The sequence below is a fragment of the Camelus bactrianus genome, chromosome 11, assembly GCF_048773025.1.
Source record: "Camelus bactrianus isolate YW-2024 breed Bactrian camel chromosome 11, ASM4877302v1, whole genome shotgun sequence".
NCBI lineage: Eukaryota > Metazoa > Chordata > Mammalia > Artiodactyla > Camelidae > Camelus > Camelus bactrianus.
This window is the reverse complement of record NC_133549.1, coordinates 76,493,838-76,506,085: the sequence shown is the minus strand read 5'-3', so window position 1 is coordinate 76,506,085 and position 12,248 is coordinate 76,493,838. Positions and strand designations below refer to the sequence as shown.

General features: G+C 52.7%; 1 protein-coding gene across 1 annotated transcript; it reads left to right on the top strand.

Moving 5' to 3' along the window:
- Positions 1–3,186: 3,186 nt before the first annotated feature.
- Positions 3,187–11,325, top strand: LRIT1 (leucine rich repeat, Ig-like and transmembrane domains 1). The gene is made up of 4 exons (XM_045522796.2): positions 3,187–3,308; positions 4,609–5,075; positions 8,737–9,042; positions 10,291–11,325. The coding sequence occupies exons 1-4, from the start codon at positions 3,187–3,189 to the stop codon at positions 11,262–11,264; spliced, it is 1,869 nt and encodes a 622-aa protein (XP_045378752.2). The 3' UTR covers positions 11,265–11,325.
- The last annotated feature ends 923 nt before the right edge of the window (positions 11,326–12,248 follow it).

The window sequence follows — 12,248 nt, the reverse complement described above, 5'->3', positions numbered from 1 at the left end:
CCCGCCTCATTCATTTCAGCCCCATCGGATTAACGACCCGGAATCCAAATGGTGTACAGGGGAAAGCTGAATTAGAAAAGAATTGCATAACCAAGGGAGGGGTTGGGAGCAAAATGAGGGATTTGAGCTGCAGCTGTGCCTGAGAACGGGTCAGGAGCCTGGCCCTTCCATGTTCATAAGTACTGGCAAGCTGACCACGTGTGTGCCTGTGTGTGCACGTGTGTAGGTCGGTTCACGTGCTCACATGGTGGGGAAAGAATGATGGTTGGGGAGTCACTTGTTGTCATGGAAGAACTCCATCTGGGACTAGAGACTGGTTCTGATTCTGCAGCTACATCCCTGGGGTGGGACCCCTGGGGTCATTTCAGTTGCCTCCTTCTCAATGTAAGCATCCTTTCCCCTGGTCTGTATAAGCCTCGGTCAGAAAAATACAACCTGGATATAGCCTTTGGGGCTGCGTTTCTTGTCTTTCATCAAGCACTTAAGCTACACAAGCATTAACGTCTCCCAAAGCCCTGACTTGGGACAGAGGGGCTGCTGTCTTTTTTTTAAGTGGCCCATGACCCACTAAGACCTTTGGCTTCTACAGATGAGGTCTTGGTCCAAGTTACCCACTGGCTCATGGTGAAATTTACATCATGAAACACCAACCAAAAGAAAGAGAGAAAGAGAGAGAAAGAAAGACCAGAACAATGTAACTAGTTCCCAGATTTTTCAGATAAAGAAACCAAGGCCCAGAGCACATTAGCAATCTAGCTAAGTGCTTGCTAAGGGGCAGGCACTGTGCTGAATGGTCTCATGATGGTTCTTACAACAACTCCATGAACTGATACCATCATCTTTTTCATTTCACAGGAGGAAACCGAGGGTCAAAGCAGTTAACAATTGACCAGAGGTCATGCAGTGATTCCTGGATAGAGCTGGAACAGAAACCCAATCTCCTACCCCTGGGGACTCCTGGTCAAGCAGCTCATTTTATTCTGTTAAATATCCATTTACTGCGCCCTTCCTCTTGTTGGTCCCCACTGCTGTCCAAGCCTAACCACCCCTCAGGGCTGACCTGACTGCCAGCAGTTCTCCTGGAAGCCTTCTGTGATAACCCAGTTACCACAGTCTTCCCTGCCCTTCCCAGTTTCTATCTTGCATTACCATAACTGGAAACATGTGGCAGGTTTTGTTCATGCCTGCAAGATCACAAAAGACTTCAAGGGAGAAGAGAAAGCAGGACAGGGCGGGGAATGAAAGGGAGAGTTTAGCTAGGTGAGAGATGCGGAGGCATGCCCAACAGAAGGAGGAAGAGCCAGAGATGCAGCTGGCCTTTTGGTTTGGGGAGGAGGAGGTGCAGGAGGAAAGCACTGGGAAAATCATATTGGCTGAGTAGGAAGAGAGGGAGGAACGGGAACCCGTATTTCCTAGAAGCCAGTATTGTCGAAACAGGCCTGAAACAGGCATTTGATGAGTACAATGGGGCCCCAGGTACCCGCTGTGGTCATACCTCACGGTGTAGGCTTGCCTCGGCCCTTGGTCATGAGGGACTGAGGAACCTACTAGAAAAGCCAAAGAAGCCAGGCAGGGTCTGCTGGGCCGGCGGGCAAAGCCTTGGGGTCAAATGTGAAAAATGAATGCGGGTTGTCTATGGTGGGATGAGGTTGGGGATGGGGGCAATCGGTGAAAAGTGACGTGCCTTTTTTAAAAGCTCTGGGAGGTCTTGCCCTGGGGCCCTCCTTGGAGTGAGACAGCTTGAGGAGAGGGGCACTCTGCCCTCAGGCTGAGACGCCTCATGCTGACACAGGCTGGGACCTGGGACCTGGGTGCCTTTGCTGCAATGCTTGCACCTGGACAAACATCTCCTCAAGCAACAAAATATAAAGAAACTATACGAGACTAAAAACAACCACATACATTTGCAGTTGGGGCAAATTGTGAACAACAAGATACAAAAAGATCAAAACCCAACTGTCACTTTTGAGGTGTCTGGAGCAAAAGCAGGGTACTGGGCATGATCCCTGCACACAGCACCACCAGGGGGTGGGCAGACTACCTAAGCCAGCCCTCCTGCCCGACCCATCAACCCGCCCCTACCCTCACCCCATTTAAGGGACCAGCTCTCTCCGACTCGGGAAAGGACCAAGGGAACCTGTTACTTGTTTTTCCTCCTCTGTGCTGCAGCACGAGTTCCAGTAAAGACTGAATTTCTCCCCTGGCCTCTAATCAATTTCTATTGATACAAGGGTTCAAGAACTCGGGTTGGTAGCAATGCCTTTGGCACTGGCGGTAATGCCCAGAAGGGCTCAGCTCAGATGGCAGTGATCTGAGACTCGAGGTCCACAGGGTGTTCAGGGAGCAACTGTTTGGGCAGCAGGCTGGTAGAGTTCACGAGCCCATGAGGTCACCCCCAAATTTCTGAATATTCCGAACTTCTCTGTGACCAGGTAATTGGAAGCACCAGCAAAACTGGATTCTTACTACTCCCCAGAAAGCTTATGTTCCCACAGACTGTCAAGGTCTGGGAAACTTGGGTGGTTTAATTTTCATAAACATCCTGAGAGAGTACCATTACTTCCCCTTGACAGATGAGAACATAGAGGCTGAGAGAGACCATGTGGCTTACCCAAGGTAACAGCCTGTAAGTGGAAGAGCTAGGATTTGAACCCAGCTGGCCTGGCCTGGAACTTGGGCTCTTTCTAATGCCTTCACTGCCTTCATCTCATTGATTTTTCCCTATGAGATAGTGTCCCTGGAGAGAATTTACCGTGGCCCTTATTAGAGACCAAGGTTCTGTCTCCATCTCCTTTGAGCCCAAGCACCCAAGGGGTCATGCAGCCGCAGCCTGGCCAGCATGGGGTGGCTTTGCAGCTGGCTAGTCTAGCAGCTGCTTGCCCTGGGGCAGCTGCCCACTGCCCCACCTTGCGGTACCCTGGGTTCTCTGCGTTTGGGGCTGTTGCTATGCAACAGGACCTCCCACTCCCATCTTCAGGACTGGGTGATTCCAGGAAGCAGTAAGCAGCTGAGCACTGTGGCCGGGGATCCCCTCCCTAATCCCCAGCCTGTCTGTGTTTATCCGGTGGCTTCAGGTGGGGGTGTGGGCAGCCGATGAGCCAGTGCGCAGCTGCTGGGCTCGCTGGGCCGGCAGGACAGAGCAGTCAGGGACAGGCCCCTGCCCGGGCTATGGAGGAGCCAGGGGCCATGAGGGTGGCAGTGGGTATGCTCTGGCTCCTGGCCCTTGGAGGGCTCCCCCTGGCCCGGGACGCCTGCCCCTCTCAGTGCAGCTGCAGCCTCCACGTCCTGGGCGATGGCAGCAAAGCCAGGTATGGCACCAGGTGTGTGGGGTGGGTAGCCCAGCTGGGCTGGGATGGGTTGGATGCAGGGCCTTCAGGTGGTGGCCAGATGAGACCTCCATCTCCCTGGACCTCAAGGCCCAAGGATCTTAGGGGGCTGGTCTGAGATGCATTTTCCTCCAGTCAGCAGGCCGTGGCTCTGTAGGGGAACCAGGTATCTACATACATGGGGTGGGGTTGGGCATGGATGTGCCAGCTCCAGGAAATCCTTCTGAGCCCTCCTCCAGGATGCTGTGAGAGGTACTCTCCTTAAGGGCACAGAAAGTCTCCCCTTTACTTCTTTCTTTTCCTCTCCTTCCTTCCTGCCCCCGCCCTCCACCATTCTCTATCTCCCGAGCCCCTTCTTTCCCAGGCCTCTTCCATCCTCTTGCCTCACCTCCCAGGGGTACCCAACCACATCCCAGGTATTTCTTACCACCCTGCCTGTGATGGGAGCACCTGCCTCCTCATGCTCTTCCCACTTTGGGTTTCCTCTGGCCCTACCCCCAGGAGCCTCAGCCTCGACCCCTTTCTATGGGTTCTCAGAAAGGCCAGGAGTGCCCATTCCATCGCAAGCAAGTCCTCCTCCATCTTCAGCCTCTTCTTTGACTTTCCCCATCCCCCCATCTGAGCCCTGAGAGCAGTTTCATCCTCTTCTCCTCCCCTTCCTAGGACGTCCCCCAGCTATACATAGTACACTCAAGGATATACAGCCAGCAAGCAAAGAGCCCAGAGGTGAATCCGGCTGTGGGACTGCAAAGTCCTGGCTTCTAAATGCCTTGATCATTTCATGGTCCCTCAGAATCAGGAGAGGCTTGAGGCTTCCTGTGTTTTCTGATGCCCTTGCTATGTTTTGTTTTGTTTTTTTAAAGAAAAGCCGAAGCGGTTACAAAGACAGGTATAATTTAACAAAAGATCGCTTTTAACACACGGATGCAATGCGATAATGCACAAGATGGTCCCAGGATTTATGAATACTACTCATTATTAGTGCCCTGTAGGTGGTGTGGGCTGTGACGGGACATAGCAGTTCAAGTTTGAGGTCCGTCAGACCAGTGAAAGAGACCAAATGGCCAATGGCCCCCCCGGGACCCCTGGGAAACGCTCTGAAAGCAGGAAATCCCCAAAGAGAAAACAGGAGGCTGCTTGTTCCCAGCCCATCTCCAGGGATCGCCACAGCCTGGGTTTGGTGTCCTGTTTTCCCGTGCAAACTCCTGAAAAGGAGGTCGGGGAAGGGGGAATCTGCGACCGGACAGGACCTTTGCTCAAATACCCCCATTTCTGTGACCAGGACGGTGGTGTGCAACGACCCTGACATGACCCTGCCTCCCGCGTCTGTCCCTCCGGACACCTCCAGACTGCGCCTGGAGCGAACGGCCATTCGCAGGGTGCCCGGGGATGCCTTCAAGCCGCTGGGCCGCCTGGAGCAGCTGTGGCTGCCCTACAACGCCCTCAGCGAGCTCAGCGCCCTGATGCTGAGGGGCCTCCGCCGCCTGCGCGAGCTGCGCATGCCCGGGAACCGCCTGGCCGCCTTCCCCTGGGCGGCGCTCAGGGACGCTCCCCAGCTGCGGCTGCTGGACCTGCAGGCCAACTGCCTGTCGGCTGTGCCGCCGGAGGCTGCGCGCTTCCTGGGGAACCTCACCTTCCTCGACCTCTCCAGCAACCAGCTGCTGAGGCTCCCGCAGGAGCTGCTCGCCACCTGGGCTCGCCTGCAGGCCGGACCCTTCCTTCCCGGCCACCACGCCAGGCTGGTCCTAGGTAAGAGATGGCATCCTTCACTTGGAACCGCCTTGGTGAGCCTTGGGGCCTTAGGCAAGTTTACTAAGCCTCTCTGAGGATTGATTCTTTACCTGGAAAATAGAAATCACACCTGCCTTCTGGGTTTGAGTGAAGACTGAGTGAGAGGCACACACTGGTAGACTTCAGAGCTCAAGTTCCCAGCCAGACTGTTGCAGTTCAAATCCCAGCTCTGCCTCTTACTAGCTGTGTGTCCCAGGACAAATTACATAGCTTCTCTGTGCTTGGTTCTCTTCTATAAAAAAAGACGATGGTAAATGAATCTAGCTTAAAGGGTTGGAGTTGTGGGTAAGAAGACAGAGCTTAGCACACAGTAGGTACACATGGCAGACACCCATTGTGCCACCCAGATCCCCATCCAGGTGGGCCTGGCTGCCCAGTTTCTGGGGGCACTGTTGGCAGCAGCCTGCAGCTGTCAGCCCTGTCAGGTACAGCCTCAGATGCGAGCAGCCTCATCCAAGGCTGCACATCCTGTCGGGCACAGTCCCCACCAAGCCCTGTCAGATAGGATTCTGAAGGCCCAGCCACTTGGGGCAGTTCTGATGGGCTGTTTCAGCTCCAGAGGGGTACACCAGGCCTGCATCACAGCTCCATGTCTCCCTGCGTGATAATCTTCATCTCAGAGCCTGCTTCAGGGAACCCAGCTTTCAACAACCTTCAGATCACATGAATCCCGCTCCCCCTTGAGTCTCCTCTTAGCACCAGGTACACATCCATGGAAGGAAGGTTATCCCTGCTCTTTGTTAATTGGTCAGTCCCACCTGGCCATCTGCATTAATGTGGCACTAAACTCCTTCTCACCCCCTTGGAGAACTTGACCCTCACCACATCCCAGGGGTAGATGGTACAAGTACAGTGTCCTTTGTAACATAGATGAACAAACACAACCTGGGGGTTAGTAAGTGGTGGGTCTGAGCCTAAAGCTCATGTCCTACAGGCTGGTTCTCTGTCCCAGTCCCATGAGGGGATGGGTACCATGGTGGGGTACTGGTGGAGGGTGGGGGGTGGGGGGTGAATGGGTAGTGTAAGAAGAGAGGCGTCCTGGCAAATGTCCTTGGAGAATGCCGTGGCTCATGTGGGGTCCGTCAGGAGACCAAATGGCCCCCCCGGGACCCCTTGGAGTGTGCACATTAGACGTTTTAATATTAATCATAGTCTTTAAAGGGGCTGGGCCAGTTCTCACCCCCGCACCAGTGGTGTGTGCAACCACCCATGCATGTGTTCACTCTGGAGCACTCTTAGAGTGGTTTGGGAAAAACTCCTGCCCTGAGGCCCTGGAGAGTCTCTTAAGGAGGGAATATTTAGAAGCCTCACTTCTTGGGAGCAGGGCAGGGAACAGCAAGCCCCATTCCAGCTCCATCCACCCTACAGACATTCTCACCTGATAAAGGGCACTGAATAGAGTAGTACTTTTATGGAAAAAAAAAAAAAGGTTACTTATTTGAAAATCAAATTTATATATTCCAACCACCACGTCGAGCAACCCAGGCAAGGGATGTTGACCTAGTGTTACAAATAAGGAAAATAAGGTATACGCGATCTTCCAGTTCATGCAGCCAGGAGGTGGCCCCCTGAGACTCAGTTTCCCAAAGCGGAGTTGAATGGGTTATACCAAATGATCCTTTTTTCTTTGATTCTTCCCTGTTCCTAATAACCCAATGGCTTCCCAGGGGGGCCAAATCTCTTTTTCCACCCAAGGTACCTGCTTGTCTCTGAGGGTGATAGGTGGGGGCATAGACTCATTCTGGAAAAGTAATTTTAATTTTAATTACACAACTCATACATGAATATAGGTAAACATTTAAAATATTGCAGAGAAGGCTAAAGACCTGTTTATGCCGTCTTCCGTATCCAATTCCTTCTCCCCCTCCTAAAAGGTAGTCACTTCTATGTTTGTTTGCATGTCCCCTATCTTGTGCAATACATTTATGTACGTGTGCATATACATACTTGTACACAGAAATTTTAGCTGCGTGTTTTACATAAAATGTCATCAGATTGTATATAATAACCAACACTAACTTTTCCACCCAGCAGTACGTCTTGGAGATCTCTGTAAGTTACTACATATGGATCAACTTCATTTTTTAAAACTATGCTGTGATATTCCATCATAAGTTATACTACAGTTTATTTAGCCACTCCCCCTTTTATGGACCTTTAGATTGTTTCCATTATCTTAACACCTGTGAAGCCACAGGGAACATTCTTGACAATGCATCTTGGTGCACACAGACAAATGTTTGTCTAGGATAGGAACTGAGAAGTGTTAGGTCTTGGAGTGTGCACCTTAGACGTTTTAAAATTAATCATAGTCTTTAAAGGGTCTGGGCCACCCGCCACCAGTGGTGTGTGAAGCCACCCATGCATGTGTTCACTCTGCAAGCTTATTTGAGTGCCAGCCAATGTGTGGGCTCAATTCTAGGTGCTGTGGATACAGCAGTGAACAAGATGGATGAAAGTCTCTTCTCTCATGAAGCTAACAATTAAAGTAGTCAGAACGTTTAACTTTTGCCAGTCTGACTGGTAACAGTTTCACCGTCCTTTAATTTGGCTATTTGCATTAATTCTTTGGGGACTCTGTTGTAACGGGTAAAAGCCAGGTAGCTCACCACCAGAGCTGGGCAGTGATGACTCTCGGGGTGCAGATGTATCACTAAATGCATCTAACCAGTCACACAGGGTAGCAGTCAGCGGGATGGGGTAGCGAGCGGGGGTGGAAGAGGAACTGGCACCTTCCCAGCTAGTGCTCGAAAGGACCCGAGAGTCACAGATACAAGCAGATCTGAATCCACCTCCCCTTGACATTTCCCCTTCCAAATACATCAAATACATGTATGTAACATAATATGCTACTGATTAGACACCATCAAAGTTAATAACCATCTGTGGGGGATAGAAAGGACTTCACATTACATGCACTCATTTTGTCTTTTAGAAATGCAAACATGTGAAAAGGAATTGTGTCTTAGAATTGAGGACACACGATACCTAACCTGTTGAAGGTTCATTGACACGGTCGGTGCAGTGACCTGCTTTCAGCTCTGCAAAGATGCTCAAGTTTAAAGTAAAGAGGGCTGGAATATAACATTGGATTTGATTTCCTGGCCTCTTCACTCCTGTCCTTTTGAGCCTGTGTCCAAGGGACCATGGCTCCGAACAGCCACCCTCTTTGCTGGGGTGACGCTGAAAGTGCCACTTACACTGGGAAGACAGGGGTCAAGGGTCAGGGCTCATGGAGCACTTGTAGGAATGGATTTGGGCATACTGCACTTATTGCAAAAATACCCACTGCCTGGCCGGGAGTCTGAAAGGCTCAGTCCGAGCGTGTCAGCAGTGGTTGTCAATTTTGTCAGCATGCTGTATGGCTCACCCAGTGCTTAATGTGATGTACCGTTATTTATGCTTATAGCCACCCTGAAAGGGAAGTAATGCTGTCATTCTGCATGAAGAACCAGGCTTCTGGTTGCGCAGCTAGTGAGGCAAGGAGCTGGGTCTGGCGGCCAGTTCTGCTGACTCTGAGCTCTGGGTGTGCCTTGTGCTCCCTGAGCAGGGAGGGGAGCCGGGTCTGGGGTTCTGACTGTCTAGGGCTCACTTCTCACCTCCCCTCTCACCCCTGCAGGGCTGCAGGACAACCCCTGGGTGTGTGACTGCCGACTCTATGACCTGGTCCATTTCCTGGAGGGCTGGGCCCCAAACCTGGCCTTCATAGAGGCCAGACTGAGGTGTGCCAGTCCGCGCAGCCTGGCCGGAGTGGCCTTCAGCCAGCTGGAACTGAGGAAGTGCCAGAGTCCGGAGCTCCGTCCGGGGGCGGCCAGCATCAGGTCCCCTTTGGGCAGCGCAGTATTGCTACGTTGTGGGGCCACCGGGGTCCCTGGGCCCGAGATGAGCTGGAGCAGGGCCAACGGGCACCCACTCAACGGTACAGGTATGTGAACTACAGGGACTGCTGTGCTGAGATCCCGGACTGGGGCAGAGCACTCAGCATCCCAAATGGGGCGGGTGGTGTCAGCTTAGCCAGGGAGAGGGAGTTAGGCTGAGCAAGGCTCTTTACTCTCATCCTGTCTGAGTGGACTTGGCCCGTCTCTGCCCAGAGGCAGGGCATGGGGACAACGGCTTCAGGTGACAGTGGCTCTCAACCCTACATATTCCACCAGCCACTCTATCAGAGACTCGGGCCCACTCCGAGGGGAACAAAATGTGGGCTTTCTGGTAGAAGATACTCTCTTAGTATATTTAATATTTACAGTTAAGTTTCCAATTTGCAAATATGAAAAGCCAGTATCACTAGGAGTAGTTAGTGGTCTGAGTTAACATCTTTTGAGCTCTTCATGTCTTAAATGTATTGTGTGCATAATGTCATTGAACTTGAAAGAACAACCTGACCATCCTCCTTATTCTGTGTGTAAGTAAACTGAGGCTCCGAGAGGCTGTGTGCTTGGTCGACATCGCACAGCTCATACAAGGAGGAGCTGGGAGTCATCCAATCTGGCGACTCCTCGGTCAGTGCCCTTTCTGCTGTGTAGATAGAGATAGTTCATCCCTGGCACTGGGTAGTGGGGTTTGCAGGAGTCATGGGCCCCCCTACGTGAAGGAAGAGGGTGGAGGGGAAATAATTTCTTGGCACCTGACCAGGAAACCTCCCACACCTCCCAACTTTCTTCTGTGTCTCCCTCAGTTAGGTTGGCAAGTGTAGCTCTAGGACCATGGGTTTGAAATCAATGTACAAACAAAATTGTGTGAGGAGCTCCAGAGGGTTGAAGATGCTGTGATTGAAGTGGCAGCGGGTCTGGGCAGGGGTGAGCAGGGCACCTCCAGCTCTGCCTCTGCCTCAGGTTCACCCAGCCCACCCTACCCCCAGAGCACCAGCCCCCTGCTCCTGAGGGGTCAGCCCTGCAGAACTCCGGGGCCCTGAAAGGCACAGCTGGGACATCTCAGATTTAGGAGGTGATCATTCTTCGACTCTGCCTCAGACTGGATGGCTCCAAATTTGAGCCCAGGTGATCTCCATCCCCTTGGCTAATCTCAGAAAAGTTCAATGACACCCAGTCTTTTCTCAGGATAATAGGGTCTTCGGCAGAATGTGCACAATCCTGGGGCTGTGAACTTGGCCCTGGGAGGAAACTGGGGGCAGGTGGGCCCGTTCATTCTCCCACACATGCCTCTTTCCCCGCAGTGCACCAGGAAGTCTCCGGTGACGGCACGAGCTGGACTCTGCTGGGCCTGCCTGCCGTGTCCCACCTTGACTCTGGAGACTACATCTGCCAGGCCAAGAACTTCCTGGGAGCCTCTGAGACTCTCATCTCCCTGGTCGTCACTGAGCCCCAGACGTCCACGGAACACAGCGGGAGCCCAGGGGCACTCTGGGCAAGGACAGGTGGAGGGGCAGAAGCTGCTGCCTACAATAAGATGGTGGCCAGGCACGTCCCCCACATCCCCGAGCCTGCTGCCCCGGCCACTGGGCCCCCTGTGCCCAACATGAAGGAGCAACTGACCCTCCAGCACTTCCAGATGGGGGCCCCAGGAGAGCACTTGGATGTGCAGGCAGGACCCCAGGAGGCCCAGAGGGTGAGCGCTCTCAAGGTGGTGGGAGACACTTACCAGAGCGTGACCTTGGTGTGGAAGGCCCCCCAGGCTGGGAACACAACTGCCTTCAGTGTCCTGTACGCGGTCTTCGGGCAGCGTGACATGCGGCGGGTGGTCGTGCAGCCTGGGAAGACCAGCGTCACCCTCCGCGGGCTGGTACCCAAGCTCAAGTACGTGGCGTGCGTCTGCGTGCGGGGCCTGGTGCCCCGGAAGGAGCAGTGCGTCATCTTCTCCACCGACGAGGTGGCGGACGCCGAGGGCACCCAGCGGCTCATCAACGTGGTGGTGATCAGCGTGGCCGCCGTCATCGCCCTGCCCCTCACGCTGCTCGTCTGCTGCGGCGCGCTCCGGAGGCGCTGGCGCAAGTGCCGCACCGGGGGCGCCGCCGAGGCCACAGGAGCCTACGTCACCCTGGAGAGGCTGGGCCACAGCGAGGACGGCTCGGAGGAGCTGTCCCAGCAGAGCCTCAGCGAGGCCGACAGGCTCCTCTCCGCCCGTTCCAGCCTGGACTCTCAGGCTCTGGGGACCAGGGCGGGCCGACGGATCAACGAGTACTTCTGCTGAGGGCCGTGTTCCCGCCGCGCACAGAGATGCCTACACACCTGCTCCCGTTCGCTCTCCCTCTTCTTCCACAGCCTCACACCTGAGTCCATGCTCACCCACTCTTACCCACTTGGGTACCTGCTTACTGATACATTTACACCAACAACAGCAGCTAACACTTACATAAGCACTTACTATGTGCCAGGAAGTGTTCTAAGTGCTTTAAATACATCAGCTCATTTAATTCTTATGACAACCCTTTGCAGCAGGCACCACTGTTCTCCCCATTTACCTGGAGAAGAAATAGGGAGAGTAAGTAACTTGCCTGTATCAGTCAGTTTTTGCTGCATAACAAATAAAGCTAAAGTTGCAGTAGTATACAGCAACAAGCACTTATTTTCACAAAACCCCCAGGTCGGTGGGTTAACTGGCATGGCTCTCTACCATATGACCTATTTGAGGCCCAAGATGGACAGTCAGTGGCTACCTAGGGCAGGCTTCTTTCTTGGAGATGTCAGGTGATATCAGAGAAATGAGCAAAAACATTTCTCTTAAGCTCTTAACACTGCCATTTCTGCCCATATTCTACCTGCCAAAGCAAGTCTCATGGCCAAAACTAAACTTTAATAGGGCAAGAAAAGACTGTTCTCCCATGTAGGTGACGGTGGAGCGGGACATATTCTGCTGAGCTGTGATCTAATCTACATTGCCCACAAGTACATTGCTAGTGGCAACTCTAAAATTTGGAGCACACTTGGTTCCAGGATGAATAGTCCTTACCATTTCCCTATACTGCATCTTGATTACATTTATCCTAACTCTTGGGCACTCACACACAATCTATGCATTCGCCACAATTGTATAGTCACATACATACACACAGAGAGACCCACATCATGCCCTCACTGTGTACACTCACGGATTCTAACATTTTTTTTCTCTGAGTGCCATTATGCCTAGAGATAATAATCTGATTTTCAGTAAATTCTAGAGGTTTGGATGATG

What these genes read in the sequence shown, in the direction of transcription:
- LRIT1 (XM_045522796.2), top strand. Translation starts at nt 3,187, where the DNA reads ATGAGGGTGGCAGTGGGTATGCTCTGGCTCCTGGCCCTTGGAGGGCTC. An exon ending in GGCGATGGCAGCAAAGCCAG is followed by an intron (nt 3,309 to 4,608) that starts GTATGGCACCAG and finishes TTCTGTGACCAG; the next exon opens with GACGGTGGTGTGCAACGACC. An exon ending in CCACGCCAGGCTGGTCCTAG is followed by an intron (nt 5,076 to 8,736) that starts GTAAGAGATGGC and finishes TCACCCCTGCAG; the next exon opens with GGCTGCAGGACAACCCCTGG.